General features: G+C 45.4%; 1 protein-coding gene across 1 annotated transcript; it reads left to right on the forward strand.

Moving 5' to 3' along the window:
* Window positions 1-11,778: 11,778 nt before the first annotated feature.
* On the forward strand, window positions 11,779-21,141 carry LOC306934087 (uncharacterized protein; the record flags this gene model as incomplete). Its single annotated transcript, XM_079516557.1, has 5 exons — window positions 11,779-12,149; window positions 16,615-16,779; window positions 17,507-18,172; window positions 20,886-21,006; window positions 21,099-21,141. The coding sequence occupies exons 1-5, from the start codon at window positions 11,855-11,857 to the stop codon at window positions 21,139-21,141; spliced, it is 1,290 nt and encodes a 429-aa protein (XP_079372683.1). The 5' UTR covers window positions 11,779-11,854.
* Between the last annotated feature and the right edge of the window lie 1,504 nt (window positions 21,142-22,645).

The raw sequence follows: 22,645 nt of genomic DNA on the forward strand, positions 1-22,645 counted from the left end.
AAATTGCCCCGGTTCGTTTTTTGACGCATGCGACGGAGACGCAACTCGTCCGCCGTCCGGTGGAGCTCCGGCTTTAGGCACTTTAGGCAGTAGTTCATTCCAGGCTTTATCTCGTTGTGACATGGAGATAAACCTGTTAATTTAAATCATGTGTTTCTATTCACCGTGTCACATACAGGTATGTATGTGTATATGCAAAGAAGGTGAACTGCGCAAACCAGCCTGTTGGCCTGATTGTTGGTGATAATTTACTTGACATTTAATATACAGTGTCAGATGGACGTGAGGGATGGCTGTAAAATGGAATTTCCGTGTCTTAAATCTCTCTCACCTTTCTCTCACCACATGTGAATTTCATGCTATCTCAATATCACAACCAGTCCCCCTCACCCTCATTGTGCTCTATCGCCCCCCAGGAACCCTTGGGAACTTCCTGGAAGAACTAGACTCTCTGATCAGCTCGTTTCCGGAGGATGGCACCCCCCTGATTCTACTGGGTGACTTTAACCTACCTACGGCAGAGAAGTATCTTCCCGTTACGTCCCTCCTATCCTCGTTTGACCTCTCCCTTTCTCCCTCCCCTCCCACTCACAAGGCTGGTAATGTTTTGGACCTCGTGTTCTGCAGAGGCTGCTCCCCCTCCACGCTCTGTTACTCCCTTAATTAGGTCTGACCACCACTTCATAACCTTCTCCCTCTCTCTCTCTACTCTCCCACCTAAACCTACTCACCCTCCGACCGTCACCACCCGACGCAAACTCAAGTCCCTAAACCCCTCCTCCCTCTCATCCTCTATTCTCTCCTCTCTACCCTCCCTGGAGTCCTTCCTCTCTCTCTCACCCGACTCCGCAACCACATCCTTCCTCTCCTCTATCTCATCTGCATTTGACCAACACTGCCCTCTCTCGACCAGGCCAGCTCGCTCATCCCCACCGGCCCCCTGGTTATCTGAAACCCTCAGATCTGAACGAACACCTCTCAGGCTAGCTGAAAGGAAGTGGCACAAGACAAAGCTACCAGACGATCTCTCCCACTTTCACTCACTCCTCTCTGCCTTCTCCCTCTCACTAACCACTGCTAAAACCTCCTTCTACCACACCAAAATCCAATCCTGCACTTCTAACCCAAGGAAACTCTTCTCCACTCAACCCTCATCCCTCACCGCGGAGGCCTTTGCCACCTACTTCGAAAAGAAGGTTGATGATATCAGTAGCTCCTTTACCCCCCTCCCCCATAAAAAAGCACTCGACTCAACCAATGCTAACCATAACATACCATGCATGTCCTCCTTCTCTCCTCTATCCCCAGACGAGGTCCTGAAACTAGTCACATCCACTAGACCTACCACCTGTCCTCTCGACCCCGCCCCGTCTCCAATCTTCCAGACCATCGCACCTGACCTGCTCCCCTTCATCACCTCCATTATCAACACCTCAGTAACCTCAGGCTGCGTCCCATCTGCCTTCAAGTCAGCCAGAGTATCACCACTCCTCAAAAAAACAACTCTTGACCCCTCAGATGTCAAGAACTACAGACCGGTATCACTCCTTTCCTTTCTTTCCAAAACCCTTGAACGTGTTGTCTCTAACCAGCTTTCTCTCCATCTCTCACAGAACAACCTGCTGGATCCAAACCAGTCAGGATTCAAGAAGGCACACTCCACGGAAACTGCACTCCTTGCAGTCACAGAAGCACTACATGCTGCCCAGGCTGCTTCCCACTCTGCAGTCCTGATTCTCCTAGACCTATCGGCGGCATTTGACACAGTGAACCACCAGCTGCTCCTAGGCACCCTAGCTGATCTAGGCATCGGCGGGACAGCGCTGAAGTGGTTCTCCTCCTACCTCTCTGACCGGACTTACCAGGTTTCTTGGAAAGGTTTGCTATCATCCCCCCGCACCCTCCAAACTGGGGTCCCACAGGGATCTGTACTTGGTCCCCTCCTCTTCTCACTGTACACTAAATCCCTTGGCACCATCATCTCTGCTCACAATATATCCTATCACTGCTATGCCGATGACACACAACTGTTTCTATCTCCCCCCCTCTGCCACCCAGGTAGAAGAGCGCATCACTGCATGCCTGGCTGACATCTCACAGTGGATGTCTTCCAACCACCTCAAGCTGAACCCAGACAAGACTGAGCTTCTGTTCTTCCCAGCTAAGTCCTGCCCTATGCGGGAGCTAACTATCTCCGTAGACAACGCCCTGGTAAAGTCTGTCCCGACAGCCAGGAACCTTGGTGTTGTCCTGGACAGTCAGCTCTCGTTCAAAACACACATCACAGCTGTCACTAGATCCTGTAGGTTTACACTCTACAACATACGACGAATTAGACAGTTCCTCACCCAGGAGTCAGCCCAGCTCCTAATCCAGACAACAGTCTTGTCAAAACTTGACTATTGTAACTCCCTCCTTACTGGCCTACCGGCATGTGCACTTAAGCCCCTCCAACTGATCCAAAATGCCGCACCCCGCTTGGTCTTCAACCAGCCAAAATTCTCACACGTCACCCCCCTTCTCCGCTCCCTCCATTGGCTCCCGGTCGCTGCCCGCACAGAATACAAAACTCTGATGCTGGCATTCAAAGCAACCAAAGGCATGGCCCCCCCATATCTCACAAGTATGATCGTACCCTACAAACCCTCCCGCGCACTCAGATCAGCCAACGCAAGGAAGCTGGAGGTACCTTCACTAAAAACGCCGGGACAACGCTCCACACGTCCCAAACTCTTCTCCCTTCTGGCTCCAAAACTATGGAATGCACTTCCCATCACAGTCAGAACTGCAGCCTCACTCCAAATCCTCCGCCGTAGTCTGAAAACCCACCTCTTCAGACTCCACCATGGCCCGTAGCACTTGCCCTAGCCTATCCCCTTAGATAGCACATTATGTAGACTTAGATAGTATTTTAAACAGACTTACGTAGACAGCTCTAGAATTGCACTTTATGTAGTCATAGCACTTTATAGTACACATGTATAATATATTATATAGTATAGTATTGTAATACACCTTGTCTCAGGTATGAGAAGTGTAAAGAGCCCGCCCTACAGAATATTTCAACTGTGAGCATTTAATAATGGAAGAGAACAACCCAGGTACTATTTCACAGCCCGGATCATTTATTAATTCACTCTTAGACAATAGACAATAATAAATATGCAGTCATATAGATTCCTTCCCCCACCCACTACAACCCCTTTAAAGCACAGTACAAATCATGGACAGAATGCCATCAGCCGATGGACTTTCCAAACATTAAATATTCAATCTATACATTTCATAAGCAGTTTAATAATTCATCCTAATTAAAACCTACACAATATACTCTACACAATACAATTAGTCTATGATGATCACAATATATAATATCCATGTACTGACTGACTGAATGTCTTTAACGCGCTATATGTACTTAACTTTCCACAAGGAAACGACCCCCCACAGGGTCGGAGCTGTGTCGTTGGCTCGGCTGTTAGTTTGTCTGTGTTGGTGTGTGGGAAACACCGCCGGTCCAACGCCGTGAGTGATCTCCGTTGACTGTATGAGACCGCTCGCCCCAAACTGGAGAACGGAACGAGAGCACTCCTATGTCCCCGCTATATTTCTCTCTCCCTGCCTAACGCAGGAACCTGGCCCTAAGCCCCTGACTATCTTCGCCGCCGGCAGCCCTAAACAGCGTGCGAACGGCACCCACCCCCCTCCGTAGTGAGTGCACAAACAAATCGTTGGCTCAACGCCAGCAACATAACCAGAGCTCCGCTCTCCAGACACCCCGTATCATACTGAGCAAGACAGTTTTATAGTTTCACCTTCCTCAAACCTATCATGTCCAGCCGTGAGTGATCAGCGCGACGCACGTCTCACACTCAGGTGGTGGCCATCAGTCTGTGATTGACAGTTGTCATTTCTGACGTCCTCCAAGTTCAGGTTCACTACACTCCTCCCTCCCTTAAATGTGACTCGTCCCTGAGTCACCAAAAGTCATAGTCACTGGCCCATCCTGGTAACCTCCGTCTCCGTCCTTGACGAGAGGATGACAACACCCGCTGTTCTCTCTGGTCTGGGCTGGGAGTCGCTGCATCCTCTTGTATAGTTGATCCTCTACTCTGCCTTTCTCCTTCCCGTGCACGACGGTTGCTGGTTCCTGGAGTCCCTGCTGCTGGAGTCCTTGCTGCCGGTTCCGCTGAAGTTACCGCTGCGGGTTCTGCTGAAGGCTGGTCTCCTGCTGAGGCTCCTCCTGTCTGCCTCTCTCTTTCCCCCGCCCCCTGACTTGGGGCTGCTGTTCTGTCTGGCTGCTGGACGTCTCCCCCTCCTGACATTGTTGTAGAACCAGGGGTTCGCCAACGGGTCCAGCCAGCAGTCCCAGACGTCCCAGGTTGTGTAGGCACCGTCTGCTGCCTCGGTGCACCCTCCTGGTTGTTTCTCTCTGGTACAGGGGAAATACAGGGTTTGAGTCGGTTGAAGTGCAACGTAATCTCTGGTCCTCCCTCGACTAACACCAACCGATATAACACTTCGGTCACTCTCTCTAGGACCCTATAGGGGCCCTTAAACCGCCTTTGCAATTTCGGGCAGACCCCTTTTTTCTTAGCTTTAGAACGGACCCATACCAACTCCCCCTCTGAATAATACTGCCACTTTACTCTCACGTCATAATTTTCCTTCTGTCTACCTGAGGCCCTGGCCTGATGTCCTCTTACAGCACCTACCACTGTGGATAGTGTGTCAGCCAATCTAGATACATATTCAGTAGCTGCAGTGAAAGTCTCCCCCCTGCCCAGATTCAACATCAGATCCACAGGGAGAATTATCTCCTGCCCAAACAAGACCTTATAAGGCGTAAACCCAGTACTTGAGTGCATACTGCTCCTATAAGCCAACATTACATACGGCAACAGTACGTCCCAATTTGTCTGATTTTCCTCCACAAACAAAGACAGCATCGATATCAATGTCCTATTGAACCTTTCTACCATTCCATCGGACTCAGGGTGGTAGGGCGACGTGCGGGTTTTCTGCATCTTTAACAGCTGACATACCTCTTTAAACAAGTTTGACTCAAACTGTCTTCCCTGGTCACTGTGAATGGTACGAGGGGTCCCTAGTCGACAAATCCACTGCTCTACCAAAACCTTGGCCACTGTCTGAGCTTCCTGATTAGGGAGGGGGAATGACTCTGTCCATTTGGAGAAATAATCCCCAATAACCAAGATGTACTTATTCTTATTAGAAGTTTCTGGTAGTGGCCCCAAAATGTCCAGTGCCACCCGCTCAAATGGCCTGGATGCTACCGTCGACTGGAGAGGAGCCCGCCGCTGTGGTCCAGATATCTTTTGGGAACCACAGTCTACACACTCCTGACACCATCGCTTCACATCCCCAAACCACCCCAGCCAGTAGAACCGATCTTTTACCTTAGCTTGCAACTTTTGTACCCCCAAATGACCAGCTGTGACTGAATTGTGCAACTGTTCTAAAACTTTTGGCACCAAGGTTTTAGGAAGGACAACCTGAACCTGATTAGCTGCATCAGAATTACTAGGGGGTACCCTCACCAACCTAGCACCTTGCATTTGCAGCTGAGCCCACATTGGTGCATATTTCTGTAACTCTCTGGGGGGTTGCACACACTCCGTCTTCCCCACCTTAAGAACAATGATTTGCTGCAACTCTGCATCCTCTCGCTGAGCCTGCACCAACTCATCTCCTTCCTCTGACTCTGCCGGCTCCTTACGACGAGCATGTATTGCACGTATAGTTTGAGTCACTGGGGACTCCCCTACCTCTCGCTCTGACATAAATGCAGGCAACCTAGAGAGCGCATCTGCATTAGAATGTACACGCCCAGGGCGGTGCACAATCTTGTATTGGAACCTGGCTAACTGTTCTAGCCACCTAGCTAGCTGGCCCTCAACTCCTTGAAAATTGTGCAACCACCTCAAAGAATTATGGTCTGTCCGTAGCACAAATTCTTTGCCCAACAAGTAGTGTTTAAAGTGTTGAGTAAACATGACCATGCTCAACAGCTCTTTCTTGGTGGTTGCATACTTCCTTTCTGGTTTGGACAGCGCCCTACTGGCGTAAGCTATGACCTGCTCCTGCCCTCCTTCCTCCTGTGACAATACTGCACCAATACCGGTATCACTAGCGTCAGTGTCTAAAATAAACGGTTTGTGAGGATCAGGGTAGGCGAGAACAGGTGCGGACATCAAACTGAGTTTGAGTGACTCAAAGGCTGCCTGACAGTCATCCGTCCATTTATACCGTCTGCCCTTTTCTGTGAGCTGATGCAGGGGTCGAGCAATGTTGGCAAAACCTTTCATAAATCTCCTATAGTAGGACGCCAGCCCGACAAAACTTCTGACTTCAGTCTGGTTCTTTGGTACCGGCCACTGTCGCACACAATCTACCTTGGCAGGATCGGCCTCCACACCCTGCTCGGAAATGATGTGACCCAAATATTTAACCTGAGTAGCGAATAGGTTACATTTAACTGGCTTTACTTTGAGATCAGCCTGCCGTAGTTTGGTTAACACCTCGTCCAACCGTGCAGCGTGTTCATGAAATGTTCGACCAAACACAATTATGTCATCTAAGTAGACTAATGAGGTCACCCACTGTAGGTCCGCCAACACCAGATCCATTAACCTCTGAAATGTACCTGGACTATTGCACAGGCCAAAAGGCATCACATTAAATTCGAAAAGGCCTTGGCGCGTAGTGAATGCTGTTTTAGGCCTGTCTTGTGGGTCCATCTCGACCTGCCAGTACCCACTGGCTAAGTCGAGAGTGGAAAACCAACACGACTTACTCAGGATGTCAAGAGCATCGTCAATGCGGGGTAAAGGGTACGCATCTTTACGAGTCAAATCATTCAATTTTCGGTAATCCACACAAAAGCGGAGACTTCCGTCTTTCTTGCGGACAAGAACTACAGGGGCTGCCCAGGGGCTGTGAGACGGCTGGATAATGTCATTCTCTAACATTTTCTTTACCTGCTCTGAAACCTCATGTTGTAAATGGAGTGGGACACGCCGAGGGGGCAACCTCACTGGCCTCTCTCCACCTGTATCAATCTGATGCGCAGTGTACTGAGTTCTCCCCAAGTCATTGTCCCCGGTACTGAATGCTGCTAGATTCTGGTACAGTAAATCACGGATGACTGCCAACTCAGGGGCCCCAAAACCTTTCTGTGTTAACCCAAGATGGTCTAACAATGAGTCAGTTGACCAAGATTTAGGTGACTCCTCCCCCTTGTCTGCCATCCCCATATGCTCTGCCCTTTTCCCCACCTCTATGTCAGTATGCAATGTGCCCACTTTTACCCCACCCTTCAAAGTGAGCGCCTCGTCAGTGACATTGATGACCCGGACCGGCAGGGAGCCCTGTTCTACTTTACAAACCACCCGGGCCACCATGACATTACAATGTTCAGACACAGAGTCGGCAGGTTCCAACATCCCCTCCCACCCTGGACCCATATTGCCTTCCACTCTACCTTCGATGATCGTTTCACTGCGGGGGGGAATTACAGTGTCCACAGGTATTGTGACGACTTGAGGCTTTCCCAGGTCTGCCGGAACAATGAGGGGAAGGTGTTTGCCCATTATCCTACATTCATTTTTCTCAAAATCCACTACAGCTCCGTACTTGTGGAGAAAGTCGAACCCTAATAAGACCTCCTGAGATGGCACATCAGCCACCAGAAATTCAGCAACCACTGCCAGCGAGTCAAATTGACAGATGGTTTGCCACTTCCCCAGGATTCCCATCCCCCCACCATTTGCAGCCGATACTTCCCCATGGTGACCATCCAGCTGTGATCCCCCATTAGTAATATTTAACCAGATTTCTTTTGGAATCACAGAGAATGTTGCACCACTATCAACCAATAGCAAATAATCTGACCCTCCTACTTTTGCTGCGATATATCCAGAACCCCCATGGTTACCTGCAGAGGCCACAGTTGTCTTAATGCACTCGGGGGCAGGCAGTTGGCCTGCGGTACCTGCCCCCTCTAGTTTCCCTGCAGATATGGGCAGTTACGTCTGATGTGCCGGGTGCAACCACATTCCCAACACCCCCCTCCACTGTCTCTGTACCCCTGACTGGCTGCTCCACTAGGTGGCGCACTATTACGCCCACAAGCCCCACCAGAGGGTTCAGTGGACTGCACCGGATTGAGTGCCTTGGGGGTTAATTGCATATTCTTAACAGCTGATTGAAGACATGCCACATCCTGCCTTAACCCCTCCACTACTCCCAACAATACACCCATCTGCTCTTCACTGCTGGATTTTACATTTGACACACCCATCACTTTGGCCTCTGGAGTCACGTGATGAGACTGCTCCAGATTTCTCAGCAACTCCATTTCGGAGGACAGTTCAATGGCTTCCTCTAATGTTTTAGGCTTGGCAGCTCGTAAGCTAACCCGGAAATCACCGGTAGCGAGATGTAATATGAATTGATCTCTGGCCAACATATCACGGGTGCGGTCATCAGCGGAGGGATATGCCCTATTGGCAAGCCTCCTCAAAGCATTTCCAAATTCCCTGGCCGTCTCATGTGGACGACGGCGGCGGGAAGTGAAACTAGCCCTGCCCCAATCATCGCTATCACAGGGCTCGAAACACCGTGACATAGCAGCTTTTAACAGGACATAATTGTTTTTATCTTCAGTAGGCAGTCCACTATACATATCACGTGCACGCCCAGACAGTAAGAGAGACATGAACTTGAGCTTGAGTGCCTCGTCCCAATTATTAACTTCAGCGGCCAAGTCAAACTGTTCTGACCAATCAGACCACTCACGGCCTGCTCCTGTAAATGTCTCCGGCATAAAAACCGGACGGGGAGTCTGTCCGCCCACAGGACGCACAGACAAGGGATTCACTTGAATAGCGCTAGTGGATGGGGCCTCCCCATTGCCCCCCCCATTTGGGATATTTTCTGCATCCATATTGTTAAAGGGCTAACTTTACCAAGTGTTACTTTTGGGAGATACAAGATCCCACCGCTGCCACCAGTGTAATAAACCTTGTCTCAGGTATGAGAAGTGTAAAGAGCCCGCCCTACAGAATATTTCAACTGTGAGCATTTAATAATGGAAGAGAACAACCCAGGTACTATTTCACAGCCCGGATCATTTATTAATTCACTCTTAGACAATAGACAATAATAAATATGCAGTCATATAGATTCCTTCCCCCACCCACTACAACCCCTTTAAAGCACAGTACAAATCATGGACAGAATGCCATCAGCCGATGGACTTTCCAAACATTAAATATTCAATCTATACATTTCATAAGCAGTTTAATAATTCATCCTAATTAAAACCTACACAATATACTCTACACAATACAATTAGTCTATGATGATCACAATATATAATATCCATGTACTGACTGACTGAATGTCTTTAACGCGCTATATGTACTTAACTTTCCACAAGGAAACGACCCCCCACAGGGTCGGAGCTGTGTCGTTGGCTCGGCTGTTAGTTTGTCTGTGTTGGTGTGTGGGAAACACCGCCGGTCCAACGCCGTGAGTGATCTCCGTTGACTGTATGAGACCGCTCGCCCCAAACTGGAGAACGGAACGAGAGCACTCCTATGTCCCCGCTATATTTCTCTCTCCCTGCCTAACGCAGGAACCTGGCCCTAAGCCCCTGACTATCTTCGCCGCCGGCAGCCCTAAACAGCGTGCGAACGGCACCCACCCCCCTCCGTAGTGAGTGCACAAACAAATCGTTGGCTCAACGCCAGCAACATAACCAGAGCTCCGCTCTCCAGACACCCCGTATCATACTGAGCAAGACAGTTTTATAGTTTCACCTTCCTCAAACCTATCATGTCCAGCCGTGAGTGATCAGCGCGACGCACGTCTCACACTCAGGTGGTGGCCATCAGTCTGTGATTGACAGTTGTCATTTCTGACGTCCTCCAAGTTCAGGTTCACTACAGTATGTATAGTTAACATAGATACTCCACTGTTACGTTCTTAGTTTACGCATGATTCATGATAACTACTTTTTATATATGTGATGTATGCCATGCTTTTGTTATTGCTTAATGTAAATCGCTCTGGATTAAGAGCGTCTGCTAAATGCCTAAATTGTAAATTGTAAATATATCACCTGTTGTCATACTTCACCTGTAGACGGGACCCCTGGGGGGGGGGAGAAATCCTATGCTAAACGCTATTCTAAAGCCCTACGCTAAAGCCTAGGCTATACCACTCATCTCGCCGTCCGCTGGGTCCACCACCGCCACCTAGAAGAGAAAAGAAAGAAAAGAAGCCAGTTATTGTTTAATTATCCCCATCACCGCCCTCCAGAGAGGAGCGGGCCTGACGTAGATTTGTGGCAACAGGCATTCTGATTGGCCAGTATGAGATGATGCATGATGATGTATGATGATAAGAGCGCCCCTCACTTCACACAGGTGTGATTTTTTTTATACAGAAGTGTATATTTGTACGTCTCTAAATGTTCTGATGAATTGAAAATGGTGGAATGGTGTAAACAAGTATAATGCTTTATGGTGTCGTCTACAGTTAACAGTTTTTGTATTGAGTTGTGCTTGAAATTGACCTATTCTGCATACTGTTAATAAATACTTCAATCAATCAATCTATCAATCCATAGATGGTCATTGGATGGTGTTGTGGCCTGATTCTCGTCAAGAAGTCGACAATCAATTCCTTGTTTTGGGTTTTTTTTTTGGTGTACACATTACATATGCCACTAACATGGAAAAACACCCTACCAACAGGGTATCCGGAGAACTCGCAAGTTTACCAACTCGCCACACCGAAAACTCCTCATCAATGTCTTCATCGTTATGCTAACATGCTGTCTTCATCAGTGTAGTATGTCAAACCAATAGATGTTATAGTTCATTTCCAAAGTGATAAAAAAAATTTGTGCAATGAAATGGTCAGCTATTCAATGATAAAAGGTTGAGTATGTGAATACCAATGATAGTAGGCCTACCAATTCAGGATATTGTTTACTAATGAATTACATTGTTTTGGTACTTTGGTGTATAAACTTTAGCATTCCCACTTCATCTAGTGTAAACTCTAAACAACTATCCTCTCTGTCTCAATTCAATGCAATTTAAATGGGGGTGAAGTAAAACTAAAATGCACTAAACCGCAGAGAGTCTGTATACTGGCGAGTTCTCCGGTATCCGTTAAGAAATGTGAAGTCCCTAGACTCCTTCAAAACCGCTCTCACAGAGCACTTGCGGGCGGCTGCAATTCAAAACTGGCCCCTGTAAAACATTGAAGATAAAATTGAGGATGGAAAAGTGAGGACACAAATAGGCTATATATGATGATAAGAGCGCCCCTCACTTCATACAGGTGTGATTTCCTTTTTTTCCCTTTTTTATCTTTCTTTAACTAGGCTATATGACGATTTCCTGTTTTTCATAGAAGTGTACATTTGTACGTCATTAAATGTTCCAGTGAATTGAAAATGACCCTGATGTAAACAAGTCTTTAGTGCTTTTTTCTGGTTTTACTTTTATCCCCATTTGCAGTTTTTGTACTGACTTGTGCTTTCTTTTGAAATCTATCTCATCTTCATTCAGTGACAGTTACACACCTCCTCCACAAGGCGGCGGATTACAACAGTGCTTGGATCCTTTGCTGCTCGTGCTTGTAGCACGTTGACCCGGAAGTAAATAAGTGTTGTTTCTTTTTAGCGTAGGCCTAATGGTGGGAGCATGCTACATCCACTCCATTGCTCTTTGTCGACTTTGTGCCTAAAGTTTGCACATTACTTTAGACGTTATAATATAAATATATTACAGTAGGAACAGAACGCGTGGATAAAATGTGTCCTAAAGGAGGTAAAAGGAGTCAAATGGAGTCTGTACGGCTGAAGATAAATGAACACATGACGTCGGTGGGAGAGGAGATCTTGTGTGATTTGGACAAACAGCGTGGTGTTGATTTTTGTAGTGTGACGCTTAATGTCAGAGTGTTTGTGTTGGAGCGCCTCAGCGCGGTGGGAGAGTTCATGTGCAACCTTTTCCAGAGAGAGATGGAGACACTAGAAACTCTGCTGGAGAAACAGAACAAACTGCTGGACGTGATGGTGCAGCCACACATCGGACTACACAGAGCAGGTTGGTAAACACATGGGCTTTTACAAGTAGCTTATAGCTGCCTTCTAGGAATGACTAGGAAACTTGTTGGCTGCAGATGAGCCAATTTTTGTCATAGTATACTCTTTATTGTTTATCTCTAGATCGAGACAGTCATATTAAAACACATCTATAGTGTCCCGCTCTGTCTCGCTGCCAAATTAAGGGCACTGTTTTTTTGGCAAATCTAAGGGCACTGTTTTTCTGGCAAATCTAAGCTAGCAAATATAAGACTTCCGGGGGACGATCTCTTCAAAATAAGAGTACCCTCTAGAGTATTGAAAAAAAGATTAACTTGCACATTAAAACTATAAATTAAGCATTTAAACGATGCTATAGGACACACATTATGTTTCTGTGTAAAAATAAGTAATAAGTAATGTTTCTGTGTAAAGATAAGTAATTAAAAAGTTATCTAAATGGATAAATGCTATTCACTGGAGAGCATGGACTTTATAAAGTGGATGCTGGACAAAAATCCCTGCTATGTTTCGACTAGTGTGACATACGCACGCGTCCGGAGAGACCTCCTCTACAACACCACACTGTCCGCTAAGCAGCAGAGGTGTAAAACAAAAATTGGCACCAGGTCACAGGTAAAAAAAGTCAAAAAACTTCCCATTTCCAGACTACAGTGGACTAAAGTGGACGCTGGACAAAAATCCCTGCTATGTTTCGACTAGTGTGACATACGCACGCGTCCGGGGAGACCTCCTCTACAACACCACACTGTCCGCTAAGCAGCAGAGGTGTAAAATAAAAATTGGCACCAGGTTACAGGTCAAAAAACTTCAAAAAACTTCCCATTTCCAGACTACAGTGGACTAAAGTGGACACTGGACAAAAATCTCTGCTGTGTTTCGACTAGTGTGACATATGCACGCGTCCGGGGAGACCTCTACAACACCACACCGTCCGCTAAGCAGCAGAGGTGTAAAACAAAAATTGGCATGCCATACAGCGAGGTGAAAGGTCAAAAAGTGGACTAAAATACAATAGAATATAAAAGAATACAGACAAGGCTTTGAAAGTTACAAAAAAATACCTTTTAATTAATCATTGCTAATATAACAGTGTACACTTTCAGCAGAACGATTATAACAATTTAGATACTGCATGTACAGTAAATGTAAATTAGATGGAAATCAACATGATAAATAACTGAGTAATAAAAAGTAAAAACATATTGTACCTTAAAGGCCATCAGTTTCTGTTCAGCTACAGACAGTTCCCGTTGCCTGTCAGCATGACCTGTCGAACCCCGTTTCCTTGCGGGCCTGTGGTGCTGGCGGGGAGGATGTGGAGCTGGTTGTGTCTGCTGGCAGCCTGTACGATGGCGACGAACTGGTAGTCTGCGTCTCCCCGGATGCGTGCATATGTCACACTAGTCGAAACATAGCAGGGATTTTTGTCCAGCGTCCACTTTAGTCCACTGTAGTCTGGAAATGGGAAGTTTTTTTACATCTGACCTGGTGCCCATTTTTGTTTTACACCTCTGCTGCTTAGCGGACAGTGTGGTGTTGTAGAGGAGGTCTCCCCGGACGTGTGCGTATGTTCAGAGAGACCTCTACAACACTGCACTGTCCGACAGGGAATCCAAGCTAATAGAAACTGCAGGGTTTCTATTCCTTAAAAGTTGCACTGCGATAATGGCCATCGTTCTCACGATAATAAAAACGCTGGACGTGTTTCTGAACTGCCCACAGCCCTCCTATGAGACACAGACATGAGTGGAAAACAATAGGCCTATCATAGGCCTATCTCACAGCCCGCTTTCCACGCCCACTTCCGGTAAATAGTGGTGTCATTTAACATTAGCATTTACACGTTTTTTTCTCTGGAGAATCTAAGTACATTTTCTAATGTAAAAATGTGACAGACCAATATTATTATGAAGCAAACAAGATGGTAAATCAGCTCGAACAGATAGAGCAAACCTTACCTTGAGAAAACAAAAGTTGTAGACTTCTTAAATTACCTCTGTTAACATGTAGCGTCTATGGAGTGACGTCACGCTATCACCACTAACCCCGAAAGGGGGCGTATTAAGGGGGCGGGGAAATTCTGTGAGATAGGCTTATTGTGGTATTTTATCATGAACATTAGTGAAGACTAGGGATGCACAATAACATTGGTAGCATAATCGGATTGATTGATTGAAGTATTTATTTAACAGTTTGCAGAATTACAGTACATTTAAAATAAAACTCAATACAAAAACTGTGAGTGGACGACACCATAAAGTATTACACCATTTTCAATTCATCATAACATTTAGAGACGTAGGCTCCAAAAATAGGAAATCATCATAGAGGTAAAAAAGTGAAAGAATATATACAGTGAGGGGAAAAAGGGGTGGGTGGGGGATTCAGAATGTACGGGGGCCAGTTTCGAATTGCAGCCGTGTGTGCCCTTTGAGAGCAGTTTTGAAGGAGTCAAGGGATTTGCATGTCTTAATGAATGTTGGTAGGGCGTTCCACATTTTGGCGGCATAGGAGCGAAATTAATTTAGTCCCTTGTTTGTGCCGAATCTGGGTTGCACATGGTTTGTTGAACTCCCTCTGGTGTTGTGGGTGTGGACTTCATTGACATTAAGGAAGTATTTAGACGGGTACATGGGTATCTTGGTGGAGTAGCGAATCTTGTGGACCAGACCCATTGCAAGATGCTGTACTCTGTCGTCAACCCTAAGCCATTCCAGCCTGTCATAATGGGCAGGGGTGAGGTGCGTTCGGGGAGTGAGGCCAAGTAGTAACCTGACAAGTTTGTTTTGGGAAGTCTGGAGCCTTGTTTTAAGGGCCTTTGAGGTGCTGTGGTACCAGGAAGTTCAAGCATAGTCAAAGAAACATTGTACTAGTGCTCCTGTTAGGGTCTTCAAGGTGTTTTTGTTGACCAGTGAGGAGAGCCTGTATAGGAATCTTGTTCTTTGGTTGACTTTTTTTGATTACGTTGGTGGCCATTTCATCACTGGAAAGATTTGCCTCCAGGATGGAACCTAGGTAGGTAATTTCATCTTTTCGTGTGATAATATTGTCACCCACTCTAACCAAGAAGCCATCAGCCTTGCTGAGATGACTATTTGATCCAGGAGTTTCCCCGGGCCAGACATATCGTGTGGAAGGAACACGTTATTCCGACCAGTTCCTTTCCCCTCCATCAGGCGCCCTGGCTGGCCAGGGGGAGGTAGTTTAGAGACCAGGATTACTGCATGTTTTTGTGAGGGTACATACCCTAGGGGACACAGGGAGATCATGCAAACTCCAGGACCTTCTAGCTGTGAGGCGACAGCACTACCGACTGTGCCACCGTGCCCCTCCTGAGGGCCTTTTCAACCTGCAGTTTGTTCCTGTCCGAGACCAGCAGTGCTGAGTCATCTGCGAACAGGAACAAGTTGCAGTCACAAGCTGATGTCATGTCTATTACATATATTAGGAACAGTAAAGCAGTAATGCTTCCTTGTGGAAGGCCACAGCTCACTGGGAGGAGGGGGGGGGGGGGGGGGACAGTGTTCCGTTCACCTCCACCATCTGTTCTCTCACCGATGTGCTATCAGTCTTATCCCGATTATTTAATATATGAAAAATAAATGAAAAATGTAAAAATTCTTAAATTAGTTCAATATAAATCAAGTGTGTCTAGTACCTCTAGTCAAGAACAAAAGCCAAATCAAATATTGTGTAAAATCTTCACCACTTTTCAACTTCTCTTCCTATAATTGGTCCTAACTAATGTTCATGATAAAAGACCACCAGTCTGTGTCTCATAGGAAGGCTGTGGGCAGTTCAGAAACCCGTCCACCAGTGACATCATCAATGGTGAATCCAAGCTAATAGAAACGGCAGGCTTTCTTTTCCTGAAAAGTTGCAATGCAAAAGTTGAAGCCATCGTTCTCACGATAGTAAAATCTAAATACATTTTTAAAACAAATCTTGTAAAAAGAATCTGCCTAATGATGATGTCACTGGTGGACGGGTGGTGGAACTGCCCAAAGCCCTCCTATGACACACAGACTGAGTAGGAAAAAATGGTGGTGTTTTATCATGAACATTAGTGAGGACCAATTATGAGAAGATTAAGAGATGTTGAAAGGTGGTGAAGTGGTCCTTTAAGCAAAAATAAACGTTACATTTTATTTGTGTACTCATCTCATTCAGTAGTCATTCAGTTGTGAAAACAGACACGTGGAAAATTATAGGCTTTTTATTTATTGATTGAATACTAACTTACTTTATTAACATGCTATGGGCCAAGCCACTAGGGCCTAGGCTTGTTTCCATTGTGGTATAATCGGCAGATATGACCCTGCAAATAATCGGAGATCGGATATCGGTAATAATTTCATAATTTGACAAACCCAATGAGGACCAATTAAACTAGGATAGGCTGAACAGTGGTGAAGTGGTCCTTTAAGTAATAATTATGTCCTTATTGTATTCCTTCATTCCAGACCAGTGTGTGGAGTCCAGTCTGCAGGTGAAGATCAGTCCTCCAGCCACCACTGTTTCTATTAAACAGGAACCTGAAGACCACCTTAAACAGGAACCTGAAGACCACCTTAATCAGGAACCTGAAGACCACCTTAAACAGGAACCTGAAGACCACCTGGATCTCAGTTAGTTTCAAGCACTCTGTCTTTATTTATTTTATTGGTGAAAGTGGGTCGGTACTGAGGGTGTAAGATGAACTGATATGAATCGTTTCTCGATTTAAGCATTAACAATGTGACTTAATTGATGCATTGATCTAAATGTACCATGAATCGGACAATGGTTGGGTTGCAAAAATATTTACTGGAGCTTTTCAGTTAATTCTACTTCCGTGGTAATTACCAGCTTTAATGCCGTGATTAAACTTTCGTGAACCAGATCTCACTGCCGTGATTTAACTAACCTCTGAGCCACGATCGACGAGTTGCTTGTCATGAAAATCCACTTTAAAACGGTGTAATCGCTTGTCGTAGTGTTGAAGAATATTCCAAAGTGCCGACCACAACAACAGCGGAGGAGGAAGCGCACCGCTCCGCTCCACCCCCACCATTGTAATGAATTGGGACTCAATTTCCCATAACCCTTTGCACACCGGAGCGACGGACCTTTTTGCGTTGACGTCATCAAAACGCGTCTCCTATCCCCCTCTGTCCGGTCGAAAGTCCGTATGACTTTAATCCATAAAAACATAACTCGGGAAACTCGCGAACGGGAGGGAAAGTGTTCTACAGTCTATTCGCTCGTGTAACTCGTGTTCAGAAGTCAAAGTGTTAACTAGCCTGCTGTAGAGGACTCACTGAAATCATGTCAAGTACAAACCTTTTATAGAGTTTCACTGTATCTTTTTCCTAGACTTCCTGCACATCCCTGTTTTTTCCCTAGACATCCTGCACCTCACTGTGTCTAAAGAGGAGGTTTCCTCTGAAGAGGAGAGGAGCTCCAGTCTGGTCCAGGAGGAACCACAACCTCCACAGATTAAAGATGAACAAGAGGAGCTACCCCAAAGACCAGAGGAGGCTGGTGGGTCAACGTTGACAATACTAGCAGTGAAAAGTGAAGATGATGATGAAAACAGAGAGACAGGGCCTGTAGCCGGCACCTCAACTGAACACATGAAAACACAAGCTGACTGTGGAACATCACAACCAGCTAGTGATGAGCAGCTCCTCTCTTCACACTGTTCTGAATCTGACATCACTGAAGACAGTGATGAGTGGGAGGAGACTAGGGGAGATCAGTCAGCTTTAAACGCACTGAAATCACAAAACACACAACTTGTGGGAGGACAGTGCAAGCTGTCCCAGGACCTGAAATCATCTAAACAAACTCACTCCATAAGGAGTCACACAGGGAAGAAACCTTTTAGTTGTACAGAGTGTGGAAAAATGTTTAGATTAAAGCATGATCTGAAGCGTCACGCAATGATTCACACAGGGGAAAAGCCCTTTTCTTGTAGTGTTTGTTGTAAAGGCTTTAATCATAAAGGTAGTCTTATAAAACACATGCGGACTCATACAGGTGAAAGGCCCTTTTCTTGTAGTGTTTGTTGTAAAGGCTTTACTCAGAAAGGTAGTCTTAAAACACACATGCAGACTCATACAAGTGAAAGGCCCTTTTCTTGTAGTGTTTGTTGTAAAGGCTTTACTCGGATGGGTAGTCTGAAAAGACACATGAGGATTCATACAGGTGAAAAGCCTTTTTCTTGTACAGTTTGTGGTAAAGGCTTTACTCGGAAGGGTCATCTAAAAATACACGTGAGGACTCATACAGGGGGTGAAGTCTGTTAGTACAAGTTAGTCACACACACAGACAATTATGTGATCATTCAGTCTAATCCAGGATGACAAGGATACTAAAGCACAGGAATCACTTCATCTGACAATATCAACATGACTGATTCAAATAAAGATGAATAGTTTGTTGGATGGATTTCTGTTTTCCTCTTGTGTATGGATCTTATTTTCTATTCAACATGATGGAATTTCATTTTTCTTTTTTTTATATCTTGTATTATTCCCTCCAGCTCATAGGTTACTGGTAGAACATTATGAACAGTGTCCACATTTGTCAGGATCTAACGAGTCATATTCATTATTATATTCATGCAATCATTATTATGTTCATTGATATGCAGTAAAGGCTGTAAATAAAGGTTCCATAAAGTGCTGACGTGCTGCTATTCACTGTGTTGACGTTGTGTGTTGTTTGGATTGTTAAATGATCATCATAGTACATCATATGGTAGATTCCAGAGACACAGTGTACATCAGTGGTTCATAAACCTTTTCATGGCAAGGACCCCCAAATTGACACTCATTAGCCCCGCGGTGCGGACCCCCCATTTGAAAATATTCCAATTACCCCCATAAGAGAAGATTTTTACGACTCTAGCAGTGATTTTCAACCATTTTTATTTCAAGGGCCCCCGGTTTGACCTGAATTAGGCTACGGTCCCCTATTTAATGGCATTTCTATCTCTGGCCCCAATGTATATTGTAAAATCAAAGTTAATTTAACTCCATTTGGTTCTATTTGTACAATCTCTGATTTACAGACGCATAAGGGTCCATTTTATTTCCTAACTATCATTTGTCTTCATAGAGGTGTTTTATAACCTCATTATACTGTTGTGTCTTCATAGAGGTGTTTTATAAGCTCATTATACTGTTGTGTCTTCATAGAGGTGCTGTTATAGCCTCAAAGATCTCCTTTTATGCCTTTGGGGAAAATTATATATGTTTTGTCAGTTTGTCTAATAAAGGTTTCACCACTACAGCTCCTCTGTGTTGTGCTATATCACTGAAATGTTCAACTTCTTGTTTATGCCCAGAATGAGAAGGATATCCACGGCTTCTGTAGAAATGTGTTGCAATTGTAGAAATAAATGAATGAGCCCGACCGATGCCACATTGTTTTTATTCCAATGCCGATACCGATGTTGGATAGTCCTGGATCACTGATTGTCTCCACCAGGCATGGGGAGAGAGTATGTTTTGCACTCCGTCCGTGTGTGTGTGTGTGTGTCCGTCCGTCCGTCCTTCCGTCCGTCCGTTACCAGCTAATCTCCGGCACCGTTAACCCGGTCGATGCCAAACTTTGCACACACACTCCCTGGATGCCAACGATGAACTTCTGCCCCGCATTTTCCAGAACGGCCTGTTATAGCGCCACCATGAGGCAGCTTTTCACATTTGTACCTAAAACTGCACCGATCTGCAGTCAAGGGCAAACCTTTGACCTGCATTTTCCGCATCTGCCTTTTATAGCGCCACCAGGAGGCTGACTTTTGTAAAACACATTTTTTTATATTAGTCCTCCAGATTCTGTCCAAAAATCTCACAAATCGTTACACAGTATCTCTATGGTCATGTGCTCAAGTCGGATCTGTCCGATATTTCATATTCCATCCTAATTGGCTATAATTGGCTTTCACAGTTTGCAAGATTGCCCTGTTTTGAACAAAAGCCTCACATCATGAACGCAGCGCGCAATTTACGTGAAATCTTTCACACATTTTCTTACTAGGCTGAGGGATATATCCCACCCTTTTCACATTGGCCTGTTATAGCGCCACCAACAGGTTGATTTTTGCAAAACACATTTTTGGAACAAAATGCCTCAAGTCATCCAATTTCCATCAAAGGCAAACATGTTTATATTACTCCTAAACATTTTGCCAAACATCTCACACAGTCCTATCCTCCTGGTGGAGACCTGTGCCCAGAAGGGCACTTTTTCTAGTTACAGATGTTTTTGACTGAGAAATCTTTCAGTTTACAAATCAATTTGTGAATGTTGGAGCATGAATGTATATTCAAGATTCAATCAAGATTGCTTTATCTGGCATTGTTTTTCCAACTGCAAGCAGCCTCAATAAAAAAAGATGTATGTTTCTCCTAGTTAAAAGACAACATAGATTCATACAATAATAAAATATCAAGTACGAAACAATACTCTGACATTAAATAAATCGTAAAAACTAGAGGAAAGCATGTAAAAAAGCATAGCCAGATAAAGAGATAGATATAGATTTCATGTCAATTATTTTGTATTGTGGGGTCTCGCTAGGAAACCCCCGACCAGGTGAGTGGTCGGGGGTCAGACACATACGGTCAGACACATAGCGCCCTCGGACAAAAGACCCGCCCTCTGCGCGCTGATAGATCACAGATACATACCGAACCTCCTCCTCCAGCAGTGTGAAATGATGCCGGGGCCGCGCCCTAATCAGCAATCAGCGGCAGCCGGATCCCCCAGGAGGGTCGATATAAAATACGCCGTCATTCCGCGTCTGACAGCGGCTGGTTCACCACGGGCACAACAGAGGCGCACCGCACTAACGACGCCGGGTGGTAAGTCAGATCCACGCTGCCTCGCACCCCCCACATATACATGTGCCAAACACTGTCCACTTACCTCTCTCTCTCCCACCGCAGGCTTTTAGGACGGGACCTGGAAACGTGACGGACGGAGACGGGATCTACTGAGGGAGGGAAACCTATCTCTTGGCTCTGCACCGCCTACGGGGAGCGGCGCAGCGCAAACGTCAAATCCAGGAGCCCGCACTGAATTCAGGTCGGAAAGAAAACTTTAATACTAAAGCACTGTTATGAAGCACAGTAGCTAAATATACGAATCCCCATTGGAATAGACTGTCACTTAACGGGCACCTACCTGGCTGCGGGTTATAGAGCGAAGAGTAACGAGCTACAGATAAATACCTCACCTGTTGTCATACTTCACCTGTAGACGGGACCCCTGGGGTGGGGGAGAATAAATCCTATGCTAAACGCTATTCTAAAGCCCTACGCTAAAGCCTAGGCTATACCACTCATCTCGCCGTCCGCTGGGTCCACCACCGCCACCTAGAAGAGAAAAGAAAGAAAAGAAGCCAGTTATTGTTTAATTATCCCAATCACCGCCCCTCCAGAGAGGAGCGGGCCTGATTTGTGGCAACAGGCATTCTGATTGGCCAGTATGAGATGATGCATGATGATGTATGATGATAAGAGCGCCCCTCACTTCACAATTTACAATTTACAATTTAGGCATTTAGCAGACGCTCTTAATCCAGAGCGACTTACATTAAGCAAGAACAAAAAGCATGGGAATACATCACATATGTAAAATGCATTTATCGCGAAACATGCGTAAGCTAAGAACGTGACTAGAACATATCTATATAATGACACTATACATATAAACTATAACTAGAACATATCTATATAATGACACTATACATATAAACTATACATATATGCTATACTATGCTGTACATATATACTATGAAGTGCTATGACTACATACAATGCACTTATTGTGCTGTCTACATGACATGCTATAAGTCTGTTTCAAATGCTATATAAGTCTAAGAAGTGCTGTCTAAGGGGGGTAGGGTAAGTGCTATGGGCCATGATGGAGTCTGAAAAGGTGGGTTTTCAGACTACGGCGGAAGATCGGGAGTGATGCTGCAGTTCTGATTGCAACGGGAAGTGCACAAGTGTGATTTTTTTAATACAGAAGTGTATATCTGTACGTCTCTAAATGAGTACCACAGACGAATAATAATAATAAGTCTAAGTCCACACTATTGATCCATAATATATAAATGATAGATAAGGGTTCAGGACAACGAGGCCTTTTCGTGGAGGGGTCAGTCTGAAATTTGGACTTAGACTGTTTTTCGTCTGTGGTACTCAAATGTTCTGATGAATTGAAAATGGTGGACCCTATCATAAACAAGCGTAATGCTTTATGGTGTCGTCCACAGTTTTTGGAATGAGTTGTGCTTGAAATGTACCTATTCTGCATACTGTTAAATAATAAATACTTCAATCAATCAATCCATACATGGTCATTGAATGGTGTTGTGGCCTGATTCTAGTCCTGAAGTCGACAATCAATTCCTTGTTTTTTGGGTTATTTTTTGGTGTACACATTACATATGCCACTAACGTGGAAAAACACCCTACCAACAGGGTATCCGCCTAT

Source organism: Electrona antarctica (genome assembly GCF_951216825.1).
Source record: "Electrona antarctica genome assembly, chromosome: 2".
Lineage (NCBI taxonomy): Eukaryota > Metazoa > Chordata > Actinopteri > Myctophiformes > Myctophidae > Electrona > Electrona antarctica.